This window comes from Gymnoscopelus braueri (genome assembly GCF_963280865.1).
Source record: "Gymnoscopelus braueri genome assembly, chromosome: 8".
NCBI classification, from domain to species: Eukaryota; Metazoa; Chordata; class Actinopteri; order Myctophiformes; family Myctophidae; genus Gymnoscopelus; species Gymnoscopelus braueri.
The window spans coordinates 27956000-27974715 of record NC_137609.1 but is presented as its reverse complement, the minus strand read 5'-3'; the positions used below and the strand labels follow the sequence as shown (position 1 = coordinate 27974715).

Genomic DNA, 18716 nt, shown 5'->3' with positions numbered 1-18716 from the left:
TAAAACCATTTACACTACTACATATAAGACAAAGAGACACGTACAATTTTATTAAATGTTTTTCAAACTTGGCTGCTTAACTTTCCCCGGGGTTCGATACTCTCCCACGGCTTCAAAGAGTCTAGACTGCCCCAACGCTCCTGATTTCGTGTATAGAGGGGCGGGTGTAAAGAGCCGGCGAGAGATTGCGGCTGATCCCATTGGTTCACCGATCTGTCCGTCAACCCCCGCCCCGTTAACACAACATTACGAGCGACGCCCACTGCACTCTGGTTGGTTGGGAAGTGAAACACTTCCTCATACCGAGTACACCGACGGGCTGGGCCAGGCTTTTATTTTTTAGCAACACTAAACAATAAAAGCCTGGAGATCGAGGCTACAAAGAGTCAGTCTGCCCGTCCTGCGCAGTGTATCCGTTGACGATAGGAGACCACTTCCACCCACTGAAGAGCGGAATAAAGGCACTCCTAATTGTCCCCGCTATATTCCCCTCACACTGCCTTTCGCAGGAACCCTTCCCTAGCCCGCTATACACAGCATGCGAACGGCACCCACCTCCCAGCAATGAGTGCACACAGACAGATAGCTCAGCTGGGCTTCACCCTGTAACGTGGACTGAGCTCCGCTCTGCAGACACAAATGTCACTTACTGAGCACCCTCCTTAGCAGGGTCCCTTCCCCCCAACAATCATGTCCAGCCGTGAATGATCAGCTATCAGTGTCTCAGTCACTTTCAGGTGATCAGAGTTATTTGTTATTGCCTCCAAAGACACCCATAACCCAGGTTCACTACACTATCATGACGCGGCGCGTTGTGAATCGGCTATTTTTGCTATTCATTGCATGACGTGTATACTGTAGGGTTCATTATTATAACCTCTCTCTCTGCATCCCCTCTGTCTCCCCATCAGGTGGAGAACCCATCGCAGTTCATTCAGGGCTACCGTGTTCTGTATAGGCAGACCTCAGGGCTGCCCTCTCCAGGACCGTGGCAGGTACAGGATTTGAAGGTGGCCTCAGAGAGGGACGTGACTCTCTCTGGCCTGAAGAAGGGCATTGTCTATGAAATTAAAGTACGGCCATACTTCAACGAGTTCCAAGGTGCAGACAGTGAATCCATGACGGCACGCACCATGGAGGAAGGTAACTACTTCACACATTGAAATAAATATCATATGCATATAATATATTGGATGAAATACCACAGACATAATTTTTTGTTTGGACTGATGTACATGCGTTACTCAGTCCCCCCCTATTTTTCTAGCTTGTTGCCTCTGGTAATGGCTTCATACCTAGATACTGATAGAAAATGGCATTTCAAGTGCACCCACCCACACACACATGCTGTGGTGGCAAGTCCCCTGTGTGAGCATCCAGATCCCCCAGACAGTACGGTGGGGGTTTGTGACAGGCATGGTCCTCTGCAGGGTGTTGGAGGAGAGGGGAGCTGTCTCCAATGACACAAACTCAGCTCTCTCCCTGCTCCTTTATGGACCCCTGCTGCCATATTTGCCTGCCAAGTCCCTGTTGCACACCACATACACACTGAGCTGACTCTATGATATTAATCCCCGCCCCCCCCCCCCCCCCCCTCTCTCTCTCTCTCTCTCTCTCTCTCTCTCTCTCTCTCTCTCCCTCTCCCTCTCCCTCTCTCTCCCACACACCCCTTCCCAATATTGTCTCTCAATTTTCTCGCTTACTTATTATCTCACTTAGTCACTTTTTGTTTCTGTATCAAAATGTCTACAACAGCATTGTCATTGGGTGGTTCAACAGTAAGTTAAGCTGTATTATGGGGGGAAAGGTACATTTAAACATAAAAGGAAACTAGATCATAATAAAATATAGTTATTAAAGGGATACTTCACTTTCAAATAAAATAAACATTAAAAAAAAATATTTAAAAAAAATGAAAGAAGTTATGGCAAAATAAAGGCCCCCTCACGCATTAGAGTGTCCTACTAATGTGTGAGGGGGCCTTTATTTTGCCATACTTCTTTCATTTTTTTAAAATAATTTTTTTTAATGTTTATTTTATTTGAAAGTGAAGTATCCCTTTAAGAAAGTATCCATAAGAAATAGATAGTAAGTAAAAAATAAATGCATCATATGACCTATTTGAGGGTTTCAAAATATTCTTCTGGTCTATCATCAATGAAGCCCACAACGGATGTTGATGGCAGGCTGTGAGTTGCAACTCCAGAGCCAGGCCCATCTGGAGTATTTAAGCCACAGTGGCCAGGCTGCTCATAGGCCAAGTGGCAAGCAAGACAGTTGTGTCACAGCCAACCTGCTTGGGCAACACTGAACTGTTTTGTAGTCCAGTGGCCGGTATCCTTGGTTCCACAACAAAGAGAATTGCAAGTACACAGTTTCACAATGACGCTCAGTGGATGTTTCACCCAATCAACCATGATTGTTACAGTATAATGGGAATAGTGAGACCCCAGGATCTCCTACAGAGTCACATCAGTGAAGGTCGATAATGTATTCATCTGTCACATAGACATGCTTTTTTATTTAATTTTTTCCCCCATTGTCTGCTATCTCTTTGAATCCCCAACCCCCTCTCCCTTACAATTACAAGGATAGTCCTATGTGTAATTGGTACACAACAATTAGCCACATGGAAAGTAGCAGCGTGGGCCACGGGTATCATTTATGCCTACCATATATCACTGAGCCCTCATGAATTGTACATTAGAATTGAGTGTGCTTTCGTTTAGCTGAGATGTTTAAAATGTGATATTCTTACACTCCAAACACCGCCATATGCCCGCATGTGATGGTGGTGATTCATTATGGAGGCGATGTCAGTTGCTGGGCTCAGTCACCCTTTATGATGGCACATGTCTACTCAGGGTGCCATTTGCTGGCTCAGCTTCTGATTACCTGCTGGTTGGGAGAAATATGGGCTACAGCTTCTTTGTGTGATCAGGGAAATAGAGTTTCGACCCCAAGTGCTGTGTCTGCATAACTTCCAAAGCAAATAATACAGTAGCGCATGGGATTGGTAACTGACAGTCCAAATTGATCAATTCCATGTGTTCGGGATCCTGTGCGCCACAGGGTATTAAGAATTTCTTGCCATTGAATTGATGTGGAAAGTGCAAAAAGCTATCAAAAGAAGATTTATCCGTGTGACATTAAGTAGACTCAGAGCTTGCTCATTCGAATTCTATTCATTTCATACGCAGTGGCAGTTTATTGTGTCGGTTCAGAAAATACCTCGCTTTCTCTATGAATACAGTGGCAGAGTGTGTTTATGTGCATTTGTTTTTTTCCATTATTATGAACCATGGCAGAAGGCACTGTCGTTTCTGTTTAACCACTTTCAACCCGGTGTTCCTATTGGGCCTATTTCAAACATTTTAAAAAGATTTCAAAGAATTGCAAAAATTGCAGATCTTATGATGCTCATGATGACGCACCGTGAACTCGTAGATTGCACTTTCGTACAATAAAGTAACATAGGGCTTAAAGGAAAAGCAACAATATGGCCTCTGCTTTGTCACAATCTAATAGTATTGGTGCTTACTGCTTACTGTTTTAGTGGTTAAAATAACAATGTATTAAATTAAATTAAAACTGGGTTTTCTGATGTTTTGTTCCTTCTCGCTCCACAGCACCCAGTGCCCCTCCACAGCAGGTCACAGTGTTGACGGTGGGGAACCACAACAGCACCTCCATCAGTGTGTCCTGGGACCCCCCGCCTTCTGACCACCAGAACGGCATCATCCAGGAGTACAATGTAGGGAGGAGAGATAAACTATGCATACAATGCGCCGCACCCTGCTGAATAATTCCAGTGATATACTGTACTGCGCACGCTGCTCTTATAATGAATTCCGTCTTGCCCGTCTGTCTGTGTCAGATCTGGTGTTTGGCCAACGAGACTCGATTCCATGTCAATAAGACTGTGGACGCAACCATCCGTTCAGTGGTTGTGGGGGGCCTGCAGATGGGGGTGCAGTACCGTGTGGAGGTGGCTGCAGGCACCAATGCAGGAGTGGGGGTGAGAAGCAAAGCCCAGCTCATCATCTTAGGTAATAACACACATACACTGTACACTACCAACAGACAATACACACACAATCTACACACAGGCAGGGGGCTAGCCCCGTGACCTAATGCGGGGGAACCTTGGTCACAGATTGTGGTCTGGAAAAATGATTTATCAATTTATCGCGCTTGAAGAAAGAGTATTGCTTCTTGTCACATAGACATTTATCAAGGAATCGATAACATTTCATTTAGAATACTGTCTAGTAACACCGTGGCAAGTGCTGTTAGCCATATCAATAATCCTCCTCAGTGTCTGGGCTGCTGCCGCTAACAAAGTAGACAGCGTTATTGAGAGAGCTTATCATGCTATCACATCTTATCAAATGGCTGAAGGATGCTGAAGGAGTATATAAACCCCTGAATCAATATCAGCGGCCGAGCCAGAGGCTCTTCATGTGTGACTTTTGACTGATATATGGGGAAAATAGCGGCAGCGGACAGAGAAAGGAAAACAGTGGGCTGTTGGCGTGAGGCTTAATGATAGAGAGGGGGGGTTTCCTGCTGGAGACTGAATCTAATTTCACAGCACAGTAGCTGCAACAGAAAATCAAACTCTGTCAGAGGTGCTCTGTCAATCTCACGTCTTGCAGCTCAAACTGATAAGTGCACTGCTGAATTGATTAACTCTGCCTGCGGATTGTCTGCACCATTGCTCTGTTTCTTACCTCTGTTATTGTTTATGTATTGCCTTGTCCTTTGACTGTTTCTGGTCTCTGTGCGTTCTGTCTGTCTGTTATGTCTGTCTCGTCATGTTCCGTCTCTTCGTTTCTGTTTTCAGTTTGACATCCTCAAAGGGTCTTTGGCCAGGCCATTATTGTCAATACTACTCTCTGATTTGACCTAATCTAAAGTTCACTGAGCATTTATTTATGAAATGTATAAACGGTTGATAGCATAAATGTTTTGTATGGTTTTGATGCTGTGTTTGGTATTTGGTATAATAACACTCGCCATTGGTTTGTACAGTGACAATGTCCCATGGAATTTTATATGTTATCTATAATATTATCAAGCTTCAGCTTTACCATTTTTGGGGATTATATTTGTTCTTCTTGAGACGGGTTACAGTGGGTCAGACATATTCACCGGTCCAGTCCTCTCTCTCTCGTGTGTGTGTGTGTGTGTGTGTGTGTGTGTGTGTGTGTGTGTGTGTGTGTGTGTGTGTGTGTGTGTGTGTGTGTGTGTGTGTGTGTGTGTGTGTGTGTGTGTGTGTGTGTGTGTGTGTGTGTGTGTGTGTGTGTGTGTGTGTGTGTGTGTGTGTGTGTTACCCCCAGGTGCAGAACTGAGAGATATAATGACAGGGACAGAGGGTAACAATAGCATCTCAGACGTGGTGAAGCAGCCAGCATTCATTGCAGGTCTGGGTGGGGCCTGCTGGATCGTACTCATGGGTTTCAGCGCCTGGCTCTACTGGAGGAGAAAGAAGAGAAAAGGACTCAGCAACTATGCAGGTTAAAAATTCAATCCACGCTGTTCTTGTCTGCGTCTCACACACAATCTCCCCACCGCATTAGCTCTCTTGCTTTAAGAAGTCGCCTCCGACGTGAGCCCACGTTGTTGTCACAGAGGCGCCGCCGCCACGTGGGCTGGCGAACGCATAAATGCAGAACAAAGGAAATATATTCAGCACAGATGGAAATAAGCCCTATTTACTTTAATTCAGTGTGCGCTGATGTGCATCAACTGTGAACACAGTCCCATCAAAACTGCACCTTCACACTCAAATTCATTCATTCGAGATAAGTAATTTAACATTCCCTTCCATTATCAGACTATGGCCCGTGTTGTTTGCAAATTGTTGCCAAATGCATCTACATTTAGGTTTGCGGTATTATTTTGTCTCTCCGTAGGTCAAGCATATATATCTGCGGGCTATTACCATTGTGTTGTGTACTGCAGCTATCATAATGTGTGGGATTTGGATAGAGCCCAACACTGATAACCTAATTCCATGGGGATTTACATTCAGTACTGCTGTTCCTCTGATCCTCTTCCTGAGAATAAAAGCTTCCCTCAATATCCTGCTTCTCTTCGGTAGTTTGCTTTCCCCATACTGGGGTTTTATTTTTCACTGCTTTAAGATGAAAATAAGCATACTGTCACTATAAAGGAGAGTGCTGCATATTTTGATGGCTGTGCTCACAGTTACCAATTTACATTTTACTGTATCGACATCATGAAAGCACAAGGTTTAATCTCTTGTTTTTTTTTCTTCATTTTTTTTTTGTTGCAGTTCAATCGTTCACCTTTACCCGTGCAGGTACGGTCTGACTTCCTTCATATCGTACACATGACACTGACACAATAGCACTGGTTTTTGTTCCATGTTTCTAAAAAGGGATACCAAACCAGTCACAGGCTGGTGGAGGTAGATTTTCAGAAAACATTAATATGATTGAATCTTGTTTTTCCTCTTTCCTCTGTAATTTTTCTCCGGACCACAGTCACATTCCAAAGAGACCAAGGCCTGATTAGAAATGGAAGGTGAGAATTCAATCTAATACATAATAATAGAGACTGTTTCCAATGTAGCTGTCATTTGCTTTGATTTCATAGTGCCTTGCAGCGTAATGCACCATCTGATGGCAGGGGCACATTGAAATACAGCATGAATAGTTATATCGTCGCTGCCGGGCAGAAACATTGTATCTCCATATTTCAACTTTTAATGTTTTTCTTTTGGGGTTCTCACTTCGTCATACTACAGTGTCAAATAAAAGTAGCAAAAATAGCTGATCAACGTCTGTCCGTGGCTCTTACACATATTTGACCAATGAAAAGTATTAAAAAGAACTTGTGACTAAATAATAACGACATTGGATCCATTGTTAAAAATTGTGCATTTCCTGAAAAAGTAACAGTTCTGGACATACAAGGTTTCCACCCGACGGCGACGATACTGATATGATGTATGGGGCTTTCTCTACATGTTCCAACAGCCGCTCTACTTATTCATTTGAGCTCATCGCTGGCACTGACGTAAGAGCCGATCAAATCATTAATCACTCCCCTGAAATTAGAGAAAACAATTAAGGCAGGTGGATGTTTTTTTTTTTATTAGCCGTCACACGGTGGCAGCGAGGCTCCTGGCAGAGCGAGGGGCGGGGGGGTGGGGCGTTGATGGATTCGCCGGTCGACAGACTTGGCACACGCGGTTAGAACGCGCGAGCCTAGCATGCAAGAATATAACAAGATAACGTCCCTGGGGAGTCTGCGACTCCTGTTTTTGTCTGTGCACGAGGGCGGCCTGCTACCACACTACCCCAAATATTATGGAGTTTAACCGCGTAGCGGCACAAGGAGCGCATGAGGAGAAGACACCTTGAAGGGAACAATGAAGCGCTCTCTCTCTCTCTCTCTCTCTCTCTCTCTCTCTCTCTGTGTGTCTCTCTCTCTTGCTCTCGCTCTCTCTCCCTCGCTTTTACACCAAGCACATCAGCCCTCAGCCAAAACAAATGAAGCACAATAAAATCTAAAAATAAAGATGTGTGTTGCTGGAGCCTTGTGTGAGTGTGCGATGTGTGTCTGCATGTGTGCGTGTGTGTGTGGGTGAGTGAGCTTTTGCACACGTGTGTAAACACAAACGTGTCACTTTGTCATGTTTGTCGGTCAGTGTACATTTAAGCAAATATTATGCAAATCTATGTATATACGCGGGAACATGCCCGTATGACTTTGCAAAGGAAATTATTCACATAATTGTTTAAACACCTTTGAGCCATCACAAGTCAGATGTGCATAATTCCCTTGGCACTTGATGGGCCTGGCCCCACTGGAAAATTCATTTGTCTACCACCATATTAATTAGACAAAATGCAAACAAGGCACACAAGGCATGTGACTCTTTTATCATTTTAGTAGCTAACTAATACCATGTGGTCACACATTGGCATTATTTTCTACTGAATCCCGGCCCAGAATTTCCGTACATAAGGGCAGGGCCTTTTTCCACCTTCCTTTTTTTCCTCCTTTTTTCCCCCCCCTGACTATTGTACTGAGAAAAATGTAACGTTGTAGCTTCCCTAAACCACTTAATCGGCTTCTCCTTTGCCGTTGCTATGGAGACAGTACAACCAAGGTAGCTGATCTGCCAGAGGGTGTCCATGATTCTCAATTTAAAATGTAAATTCCTGTAGTGTGCGGGGGCTGAAGAGCAGATTTAGTGTGTATTTAGGCCTGGCGTGTCTCTCCAGGGAGAGTTAGGGCTAGTAGACTCTTCAGGGTGGTGGAAGTCTGATTTATAGACTTGCCACTTCATGTCTCTGTGTGTGCTTGTTTATTGTTGCCTGTGCTCTGGGCTGCTCCAGCGGAGCAGATATGCTGAATGAGGTTTCCACACCAATTTGTCGTTGATGCGGGCCAGAGAAAGAGAGAGTAATAGCGCTGGTGCACTGGCTATATGTGTGACGCTTTTTCTATGTCTCTACTTCCCTCTCTCTTTCTTTCCTTAACCTCCCTCCCTCTCTCCCTCTCTCTCTCTCTCTCTCCCCCATTATCACTAAATGCATCCTCTCCCCAGTCGCCCTGGTCTGCTGAAAGCGGGTGACCCCGGATTCCCCTGGTTGGCCGACTCCTGGCCCTCTACCAGCCTCCCGGCCAATGGGGGCTTGGGGAGTCCAAAGGGCGGCAGTAACTTTGGCCGTGGAGGTAAGGAACGTTGAGAAGTACGGAGAGTTTGACCGTGGGACAAACAAAGCCAGGCCAGGGGGATGGAGAACACTGGCAGTGTAATTGATGTTTATCACTCTGAGGCGGGGGTCATCACATCACATCCACTCACACACAGCCACACAGCCCCACACACACACACACACACACACACGTGCTTGTCGGTAGAGCTAAAGGTTAGCCCTATGCAGGTGTCCCTGTATGTATCTGAGCGCTACACTGGACTCCCACAGCATGTCACATGTTAGCTGCTAATTATTTTGCTGGATAATCACTTTCATTTATATCAAATCCATCTGAGAGCCATTTCACTAATACATTGTGCCAGGGTAGCAGGGAGTCCTAATGACCTTAAAGATCATTAGCCTCATGTCCACTTTTCACTTGCCTCTCCCGCCTTGCTCTGTCGGCCCCCTCCCCAATCTCCTAGATGTCCTGCCCTCTGGAGCGGTTGAAAAGACGGGCACCATGCTGTCTGATGGTGCCATCTATAGCAGCATCGACTTCATGGGCAAGGCGGGGTACGGCAGCCCGGGGCGAGGCGCCCAGCCCACTCCCTATGCCACAACGCAGATCCTCCAGTCCAACAGCTTCCACGAGCTGGCTGTGGACAGGCCAGACCCCCGCTGGAAAGCCTCCCTGCAAGCCCAGCAGGAGATGGCCAACCTCGGCTACTCGCTGACCGACCGGCGGCCTTGCAGCGGTAAATCAGAGAGGAGTGTGCAAGATGGAGCCCATTGTCTGTGTCTGTATCGTTCTGCTTGTGTGTGTCAGTGTGAGAGAGAGAGAGTGTGTGTGTGTGTCTGTGGGGGGGGGGGGGTCCGGATTTGTGCTAATGTATATACTATACATGTATAATACTGTACATGTACCGTAGGTGTTTGCATGGGATTGAATGGATCGTATGATTGGTTGACAGGCCAACAGAAGGATACAGATGAATGTCAAACAAGCTAGGAAGATAACAGGTAGAGATGTTTTCCCTTTTTGTGAAATCATGAAAGGATGAAGGGAATAAGGGTCATATATGATCGGGTGAAAACTGACGTTGAGATCATTGTTCTTAATTACTCCTCAGTCTTCGTCACGGATTACCCCCTCAACTGTGGAAGCTGCCTTAGCCCAGAAATGTCAGAGCATTACCACAAAGGACTTTGCATGAACTTGATTAGCCCGGGCAGAGATTCCTTTTGTTTTGTAAGTCATGTATATACAATATAGGTCTGACAGAAGCAGGCATCACCGTTGTCTGTGTAGCTCGCTGCACGCTGTGGGCTGTGTGCTGTACCAAATGCCAGCCTTAGCTAAGAGATAAGGGATTGCGCGGAAGAGGAAGTGTGTGCTAGCAGCCCGTAGGAGCGAGCCTCGGGTTTCCAATGCCTCTTTAAGAAAATGTCAACACTGGAAATACAATTTTAAGCACACGGAAGGAGGAAATAATGAGAGCTAGGTGGGAGACAGAAGGTGACATGTCAGGCGATAGATAAGATAGCTTTCAAGGCAGAGCTGTGTGTGTGTGTGTGTGTGTGTGTGTGCGTGTGCGTGTGTGTGTGTGTGTGTGTGTGCGCGCGCATATGTACTGTATATCACTCCAAATGAATACAGTGTACTGTGCACTGGCTCATTAAAAGCCGTCAGCGCAGGGGACTGTACGGGGAATCTTTCCACATTGTGTGACTACACTGCAAAAAGAGTTTATTTAAATTAGAGTGTGAAAAATGTACCCAAATGATTTTGCAGCGCACACTATGGGTACAACAGTTAATTAAATGTAATCTAAAAATACATTGATCATCAACTTTAATAAAGGCAATACATTTTGGAGGGGGAAAAAGCTATTTTTTTTGTCTTTTTTTCCCCCTAAATAGTGAAAATAGCACATTTACAAGCTGAGCTATTTTCACTATTGATTGATTTTACACTGTAGGCATAAAAAAGGGATTAAATGATGATTAATCAGATTAATCGATTTAGTAAACAAATCTATTCAAACTTTTTCTTGCCGATTCGTTGAAGAAGTTCTTCTCGATTATTTATGTATAATTTTTGATTTTATAATTAAAAAAGTAATCAATAGACTAATTGCTAAGAAAATAATCAGTTGTAGCCCTAGTACACACGCAAACTTGACCCACTCTCTACTTTCCCTCAGGTGGAAAGGCTGCGAAGAAAAAGAAGGTGAAGGGCAGTGCAAAGGCCTCTAAATCCAATGGGACATGTTGGGCTAATATGCCCCTGCCTCCCCCACCCATGCACCCCTTGCCTCCCCCACCCATGCACCCACTGCCTGGTACCGAGGTTGACCTTGACCGCTACCCCACAGAGAGCCGCGGAGGAGGGTAAGATGCATTCACGTCTCATCACTGGCTCTCCTGGAGGCACGCACACACACACACGCAGGGAACACAAAACACACAAACACATGCATCACATGAATCTCAGAAGCGCGCCTGTGCAGGGAGGTCACTAGATGCCACTCGGATAGGAAAACACTAACAGAGAACACATGGAGCTTGTCACGTCCGACCAGGGAACTTTGTCCATCCACTGAAGCACTGAAATTCCCCTTAATTGGTAATAACAAGCATGGCTCTGTACGTTACAGTGAGTGAGTGAGTGAGTGTGTGTGTGTGTGTGTGGGGGGGGGGGGGGGGTTAAATGATGCTTAAATGATTTTCATGTATGTTTTTATTAGATTTGATTTGATTTATTGATGAGGTCATGTGCTGGACATGGACCGTGGCTCCCTCCTGCGTGTTTATGTACATGCATGGGTAGTCATCTTTGCGTGCGTGCGTGTGTGTGCGCGCGTGCGTGTGTGTGTGTATGTGTTTGTCTTCCAGCAGAGCGACTGATGAGGAGGTTTTACTGGGAGCAGTTCTCACACTGATTAGGGAGCTCTTCTCATCTCGCTCCTTTGCACATGCTATTACTCGGTTGTGTGATTCTTGCCAGGACTAGTGACCGCTGGGGCATACATAAAACACAGCTAAGACGGATGGAACTTAACCACACGAATCCCAGCATCCCTATTCCGTCAACTCTTTCTGTAATGCAGAAGCAGGAAATGGAAACTAACACAGACCAGCGCATGGACATAAAAAACTACAGACAATCTACCGTCTGCCACTAGGGGCAATGGCCTTGAGAACCAAGCCTTTGCATGGAATTACGGGTATTGTAGAATCAGACAGCTAAGCGCCACGTCGATAATGGGGCCGCTAACATTTTCTCAGAAATCATGTCATGTAATTAAGCCATTTTTACTTGACAACCAGGCATACAGACCGTTTACAATACACTGAAGTTGTTTCCTTACAAAGGGAAGGAGGCATGTTTTTCAAGAAACAAAAAACCTAATGATTCAGTGATGCTCATGGCAGACATTCTTCTGTCCACATCACAGATACAACAGCAACAGTTGGGCCCCTGTACAGACATACCTCCACCAGGGTATGGACAATGAGGACGATGAGGAGGAGGAGCCAGGTCCCACCCCGCCCCTGAGGGGAAGGGCCTCCTCTCCAACAGCTCCTCCCTCCTTCAGCCAACCGCCATCCTCCTCCCTCAGCTCCGCCCATCATGAGGAAATGCAGTCCATTCTGCAAGCCCACCTGGATGAGCTGACCAGAGCTTACCAATATGAGGTGGCCAAACAGTCATGGTAAGGTTCTTAATACTGGATAGTTAATGCTGCAATCCATAACTATTTTTTTTGTGTGAATAAAATGTTATTTTAAAGGAGGAGTTCACCCAAAAAATTACTTATTTTCTATCAATTACACACCCCATGAAGCCTTGATTTCATGGATTTATTTTTGTTTTTGTGGCATTCCTAAGATAATAATTTGATGACCGTGTGTATTTCCGGTAGGAGACACAAATAATCTACTTTGTGTCTCCTACCGGATACATTAGCCGGTATGAGACGGGAATATTAGCTTAGGAATGCGACAAAAACAAAAAAGAATCCATGGATTCAAGGCTTCATAGGGTGTGCAATTGATAGAAAATAAGTAATTTTTTGGGTGAAATCCTCCTTTAAGCAGTCTGTAATATGGCAGTAATTTAATACAATATCACTAAGGCAACTACGGTGGTTGGAGGTGGTCTCCCTGCTGTTCTATTGAGAACTTTAGATCCTGTGGTCGGGTAGGACCACTTCTGGTTGACAAGATGTATTGCATGAAGCTCAAAGCATAATATAATCGCTAGCATCGACTAGCGGCCGAGTGATGTCAATGTAAGATCCAGCCAGCTATACCTGAATTGATTTATTTGATGTAAACTACAGAATATGTTTGTTTATATCTTCAAAACAGTTCACTTTACTGCATAGGTTTGGCAGAAGTTTGGAGAGTGTCTGGAATACGTCAAATTCATATTCTGAACCAGTGATAAGTGCATCTGTACGTTACCATTCATGTCTCACACCACAGTATAGGGTATTTTTCATACTTAAATTACCTGCCTACTATTTATTATTCTATCATTCTAATTTTGGCTTTCTGCAGCATTAGAAGAAGCTATAATTTGATTCGTTAGCTTGGGTGGGTGCATACCAATGGTCAATGTTGGAGTGGGTCATACTGCTGGCATTTATATGTGTCAGCCCTAACCTACAGTACGGTCCACGTTTCCCTGGGAGTGATAAAAAAAAACATCACCCCATTGATTACACCTTCGGAAGACTTGTCATGTCAATGGCGACATGTGTTGCGGGGTAATGACTGGGTTTAGCCTAGCACGGCGCTCTGACAACAGAAAATAGAGCTGGTAATTAAGCATGCGTCTCGTCTACTGCGGGATGTCAGCCATCATGGAGGACAGCTGTGGGGGAGATAACAGCCACGTTGCTGACAGCACTGCCCATCCAGCAATTCTTCTCTTTTCACCAGCCCAATTACCACCCCATTGTGTTAGTGTAACACACACCAGCACGGGAAAGTAATCAGAGAAATAGATGCTTCAAAGAATTAATTCAATCTGTCCACCGGAGACACAGAAATTCCCTGAACGCTCTACACAACGGCACACACAGAGAATCTCGCAAACAATCTGACTGATCAACCCCAGATTTGTTATGCCTGCTGTCAGTAGGCCAATGAGGTACCTCCACACATTTTATCTATCTGTCTGTTCCGGGTATAACTCGGGCACCATCTGACCGAATGGTCTCAAACTTGGTGTGTAATCCCATATGATCCGGGGGTGTTCAGTGCAGAGTGCGGAGGGGTGTGGGCACCGGCTTCCCTGATTGGCCAACCCAACCGTCGGCTTCACGGATTGGCGGAGCTTTGCGTCAGATTTGTGCCGCGTCGCCAATATAAGAGACAGTGTGTGCAGTGGAGCAGACAGGTATGAGAGTTGTTGTCATGGGCGAGGGAAGCCTTGGCGAACGGAAGCGATGGCGCGAAGCAAACTGCAATGTGCGCGGCGCCATATGCCATATGTGCGGGTGAAGTGACAGGCACTTGACATCACATGAACTGCTGACTTGTGCAGCGGAAGAGGGAGACACATAAGCGGGGGGATAGGCCGATGCTGCACACAAAACCGGATCCACGTGAGAACGTTTTTTGCGATGCGCCTAAGACTCCAACATGTCAGACAACGAGAATACCAACTACATCAGTTAAAGGAGTATTGCACAAATGGGTGGGCATGTACTCCTGACTTGCATCGTTCCCGACTTGCATGGCCCTGAATAGGCAAGCGTCCGAAGGGCATCGGTCTAGTGAAGTTTAACTTTTATTTTATAATGGAAGTCAAAGGGCCCAAATTAGAGTCATACTTATAGATAAGTCATAGATGACTGATGTCATGGCCACATGGAAGCCACGTTACTACTATTTTTTGGTATTGAGCGATACGTTGATTTGTGTTCAGCAATGTGTTTTGTTCATTTCATCAGGCACATTAAGGGCAGCCCAAAGCTGTCCACCACCACCCGCATCCCTCCTATGGACTTTATGTCCAGTACACTTGGTTCTGACCTGGGGGCCACGCTTCTGTCTGAGGAAGACGAGGAAGAGGAGGAGGACAAATATGCAGTCGTGTCAAAGAAGCTGTGCGGCTTTGAGTACACCCCTGGTCACAGCACGGACAACCTGGAGGGCTCAGGTATGTCTGACTTTTAATACGTCCAAAATCCAAACCACAGATTAGATGAGCCAAGCAGAGCAGAAGCTTGTTGGATGTGGCTCATTGAGAGTCAGTAAGCAGACCCACAACCTGCTGAACACCACTGCCCTTTATGTGTCCACAGACACACGCATATTATACTCTACACTGCCTCTTCAAATCTCCATACACACACTCAGGGTATGGTTGACCTTGGAACGCCTACATTGTGGATCACAACGAACATGTTTATCAATGTCACCAATGGTGGCAGGTATAACAGACATTCTGATTTAGACTTAAAAACCATAAGGGTGTCTTTCCTTTGCTGAGCTTTTTTTCTGTTTTCTAAGCCAATTGATCTGAATTAACTTACAATTTTTTGTCCACGATCATAACATTTTACATGTATTACAAAAACTTGTGATTAATGATTTAATTGCCTACCCTAACCCTCTTTTTTTTATTGTATTTCTTTTTTTCCATTCCCGAATTGATATTTCAGTTCTCCAAATATCTGTGTAGTTTTCAGTTGGAGGTCGATATTTTTAGACCTGGCCCTCACTGTGCATTTATCCGCGCTTTGGTGTTGGATTGTGGTGGTAATATACTAATAGCCTCAGGGGATGGGATTCTGGGAAGTGGTGTTTATAGTGAAGAGTTTGATATTTCAATGAGTTCTGGTGTGCTTGATTTAGATGCAGCCAGAATTTCTAAGCTCTCTTTGAATGTGCATAAGAAGTGGGAACAGACCCAGTTTGGCCCTGCAGGCATTATTTGGAGTGTCCCTGTGAAGACTGAGGATATATTTATATATATGTTTTGTGAACTTCAATTGAATTTCCCTATTGGATTTGTATGCCTTTGGTCCTTTTGGGACCGTTTTTATCCCATTTATTTAAAGTTGGGTATGCAACTGGGCCCCACACTTAAGTCCTATAGATAATTATTCTAATGAGAATGTTTGTCCCTCCACATTTAGTTTTCATTGAATAGAATTCTCTGTAAACTTTACTATACTATAACTACTAATATACTACTATACCACATACTATAACCCATTTATTGCTGATCTGATCTGCAAACACAGAGTAACACACACACCAAGGTAGTTGTGCTGTGCCTCACAATCTGACCTCCCTGTTTGAACTTATATTTCTTGTCCTGGGATCTGGCTTTCTTCTGAAATCACGACTGAGGTCTTGTGTAAATTGACTCAAGTCTCAATACCCCATTACCGTTCTAGCAGGGCTAGACTTTGTCGTAGACATTTTAAGCCCATTGCATGTTCCCTTCCACTTTTAGCTCATTCATTGAATTTGGATGTCGCCAGACGTATCCGTAGGAGACCGTCTAGCTATGCGAGATTATAAAAAAATGTAATGTGTGAGCAGACTCTAGGTAAGGTATTTTATATAATACTTTCATATAAACCACATTGAACAGTTTTAATCTAGTCTCCTGGAGCTTGGGACTGCTGCATGTTAACATTTCAGATTAGATCTGACACACGGGCTCTGTTTGTCTCTCTCTCTCTCTCTCTCTCTCTCTCTCTCTCTCTCTCTCTCTCTCTCTCTCTCTCTCTCTCTCTCTCTCTCTCTCTCTCTCTCGCTCTCATTTTGTAGGTAAAACCTATGCCCAGCAGGGTTGTGGCGGTAGCTCTGGTTCAGCAGACAGTGGCGTACTAGGCACGCAGAGCTTGGGTCACAAGAGGGTTCCACACAGTGGCTTCAAACCGCTGACAGACACAGTTGGAACTCTGCCTAGACGGAGAGACACAAACAAAGAGGGTAAGACCAGGTTGCACTGAGCATGGTACGATACATAGAGTTGATCCTCACAGTCTTTTAAAACAGTAGGTGCACTCCAATGGCATTGTACCAGAGTCATCTTATAGAGTGGTCCAGGATGATTTCTGTCAGAAGCCAGAAGTTAGCACCTTCCTAGTTCTCTCGACAAAAGTAAATGGGATTTTTGCATTGGATTTTGTATTATTGTGGAAAACAAGCTCTGAGGCAAATACAAGTTCATGAAGTCTTCTGTAAGCACCAGAAGTAGAAAACGAATGGCAGCATGTCTTGAACGTCGCCACTACGAATGCTTGTCTGTACGGAGTGATGATGTGTAATGTCCCACACAAACTATTAAATGTAGTTTCATTTAGCCCCTTGTTTAACAAACCATTTTTCGAAGACACATAAAAGCTTTCATAATTCACACGTGAGGTTTGAATTTTATGTTCAGTCAGGAACACTCACATCAAAGTAGATTTAACCATTCATTGCAACAAATGGAGTGCAGTTAAACTTGGCGTTAATGGCTCCGCTCTTGGGATGTTCCCTAAATTCTGCAAGAGCGGGCCAAAGCAATACATTCACAGATTGACTTGAGTCAGCAGACATAAATCCCTATAGTATTTGAGCCTATGCCAGCCTCTGAACAAAAGGTGGAGGCTGGGGTGGAGGAGGCAGCTAAAGCAGCAGCAGAAGTGTAGCAAGCAGAGATAATGAACGAAGAAGCCATATTTAAAGGAGCCGCCCTGTCAAGAGAGTGAGCTGTGATTGGAGTGTAAAAAAGCGTGGCTGATTGAAAACAATCAGCAGACTGACAGCCAATTACAGCTGAGGCGTGTATGACTCCTGTTCCCTGCATGAACTAAAACTTTGCTTCATTTGTAGAACTAAACGTGAAAAGCCCTTAAGCCGTTGTTAACCACTAGACATTATTCCATAAAAAAAAAATAACGAGGAAGTGCAAAATGCTAACTTGTTTACGGGTTTTGGGACTACAGACTTTGCCACTCTATTGCATCCCTGTACCAATTAGCGCCCCCCTCTTCCCTTTGATCCATTCTGCAGCTCGCATGTCACCCCTGGAGTCCCTGCACAGCGTGGGTGCCCGCATGCACAGCTCGTGGGCAGCGGCGAACTCTGACCCTTCGGAAGAGTGCATGGTTACTGTATCGACGCTGGAGCGGCAGCACATGGCTTCCTGGAGTGGCACGACGTCCAGCAACCGGGCCACCTTGAGTAGAGATGCCCGCCAGAGGCCTGGAACGGACCTGGCCCACAGTGGGCATCCCCCCACAAACAGCACGGAGAAGAGAGAAAAATGTAAGTGCTCCCACTCCCATGTGATGCTATCTAACCATTTAACCCCTGTTTTATACTTATAGCAGATCTGCAATCTACTGTTTTCACTAGTTTTGATAATGACATACCCAAATCGGGATGCCAAGTTGAAATTGGTTAGTGTGCGAGGTGAACAGAAGAACTGAATATACCTCAGCCAGAAGAGAACAGATTATGTATTTCATACAAAACTGTAATGACCCATAGGTTGAAGATTCAAGGGAAGTGCCATGATGACTTTATGACAACTACCCCTACTTCCCATAACCGGTTTACACATACAACACAAAGGCTAAATAAAACAGATAAAACACATAAAAACGCAATGACATTAATCATAATAAAACCATAATCCATTTCCCAACCCAACTTAATAAAACATGTGAATAAAACAATAAATAATAAATGTCATGGCATGGGCCTGAGGCATGCTGTGAAGTCCTTTTGTCCAACGTCAAACACCAGGACACTACAATAATTGCATTGTATAAGCACAGTAATTCATGCAGCCAGTAGAATTTGTAAATAGTAAAAAAAATAAAAAACAGAACCTGCACAGTAAAATCCTTTAAATGGACCCAAATAGAGTACCCATTATCTTTACACTTTTTACTGTTAAATGAACACTGCTTTTACTATGTCATTTAATTTCCCGGTTTATGAAGATAAAGATAATGATAAATGATTGATTGTGCTGCCGGTGAAAAACATACAATGTGAACTTGT

At 44.7% G+C, this 18716-nt stretch overlaps 1 protein-coding gene across 1 annotated transcript in view; it reads left to right on the top strand.

The window, feature by feature from the left end:
* LOC308090753 (roundabout homolog 2-like) overlaps window positions 1-18202 on the top strand; it is a gene marked incomplete at its 3' end in the record, with an annotated part of 110027 nt that extends 91825 nt beyond the window's left edge. Inside the window, exons 15-28 of the mRNA XM_080436017.1 lie at window positions 912-1143; window positions 3630-3754; window positions 3878-4049; window positions 5343-5519; window positions 6302-6328; window positions 6513-6552; window positions 8588-8715; window positions 9167-9439; window positions 10889-11075; window positions 12143-12400; window positions 14651-14859; window positions 16485-16649; window positions 17718-17972; window positions 18198-18202. Of these exons, the coding sequence (XP_080292143.1) occupies window positions 912-1143; window positions 3630-3754; window positions 3878-4049; window positions 5343-5519; window positions 6302-6328; window positions 6513-6552; window positions 8588-8715; window positions 9167-9439; window positions 10889-11075; window positions 12143-12400; window positions 14651-14859; window positions 16485-16649; window positions 17718-17972; window positions 18198-18202 (2253 nt within the window). The remainder of the gene's footprint in view (window positions 1-911; window positions 1144-3629; window positions 3755-3877; window positions 4050-5342; window positions 5520-6301; window positions 6329-6512; window positions 6553-8587; window positions 8716-9166; window positions 9440-10888; window positions 11076-12142; window positions 12401-14650; window positions 14860-16484; window positions 16650-17717; window positions 17973-18197) is intronic.
* Window positions 18203-18716: the final 514 nt, after the last annotated feature.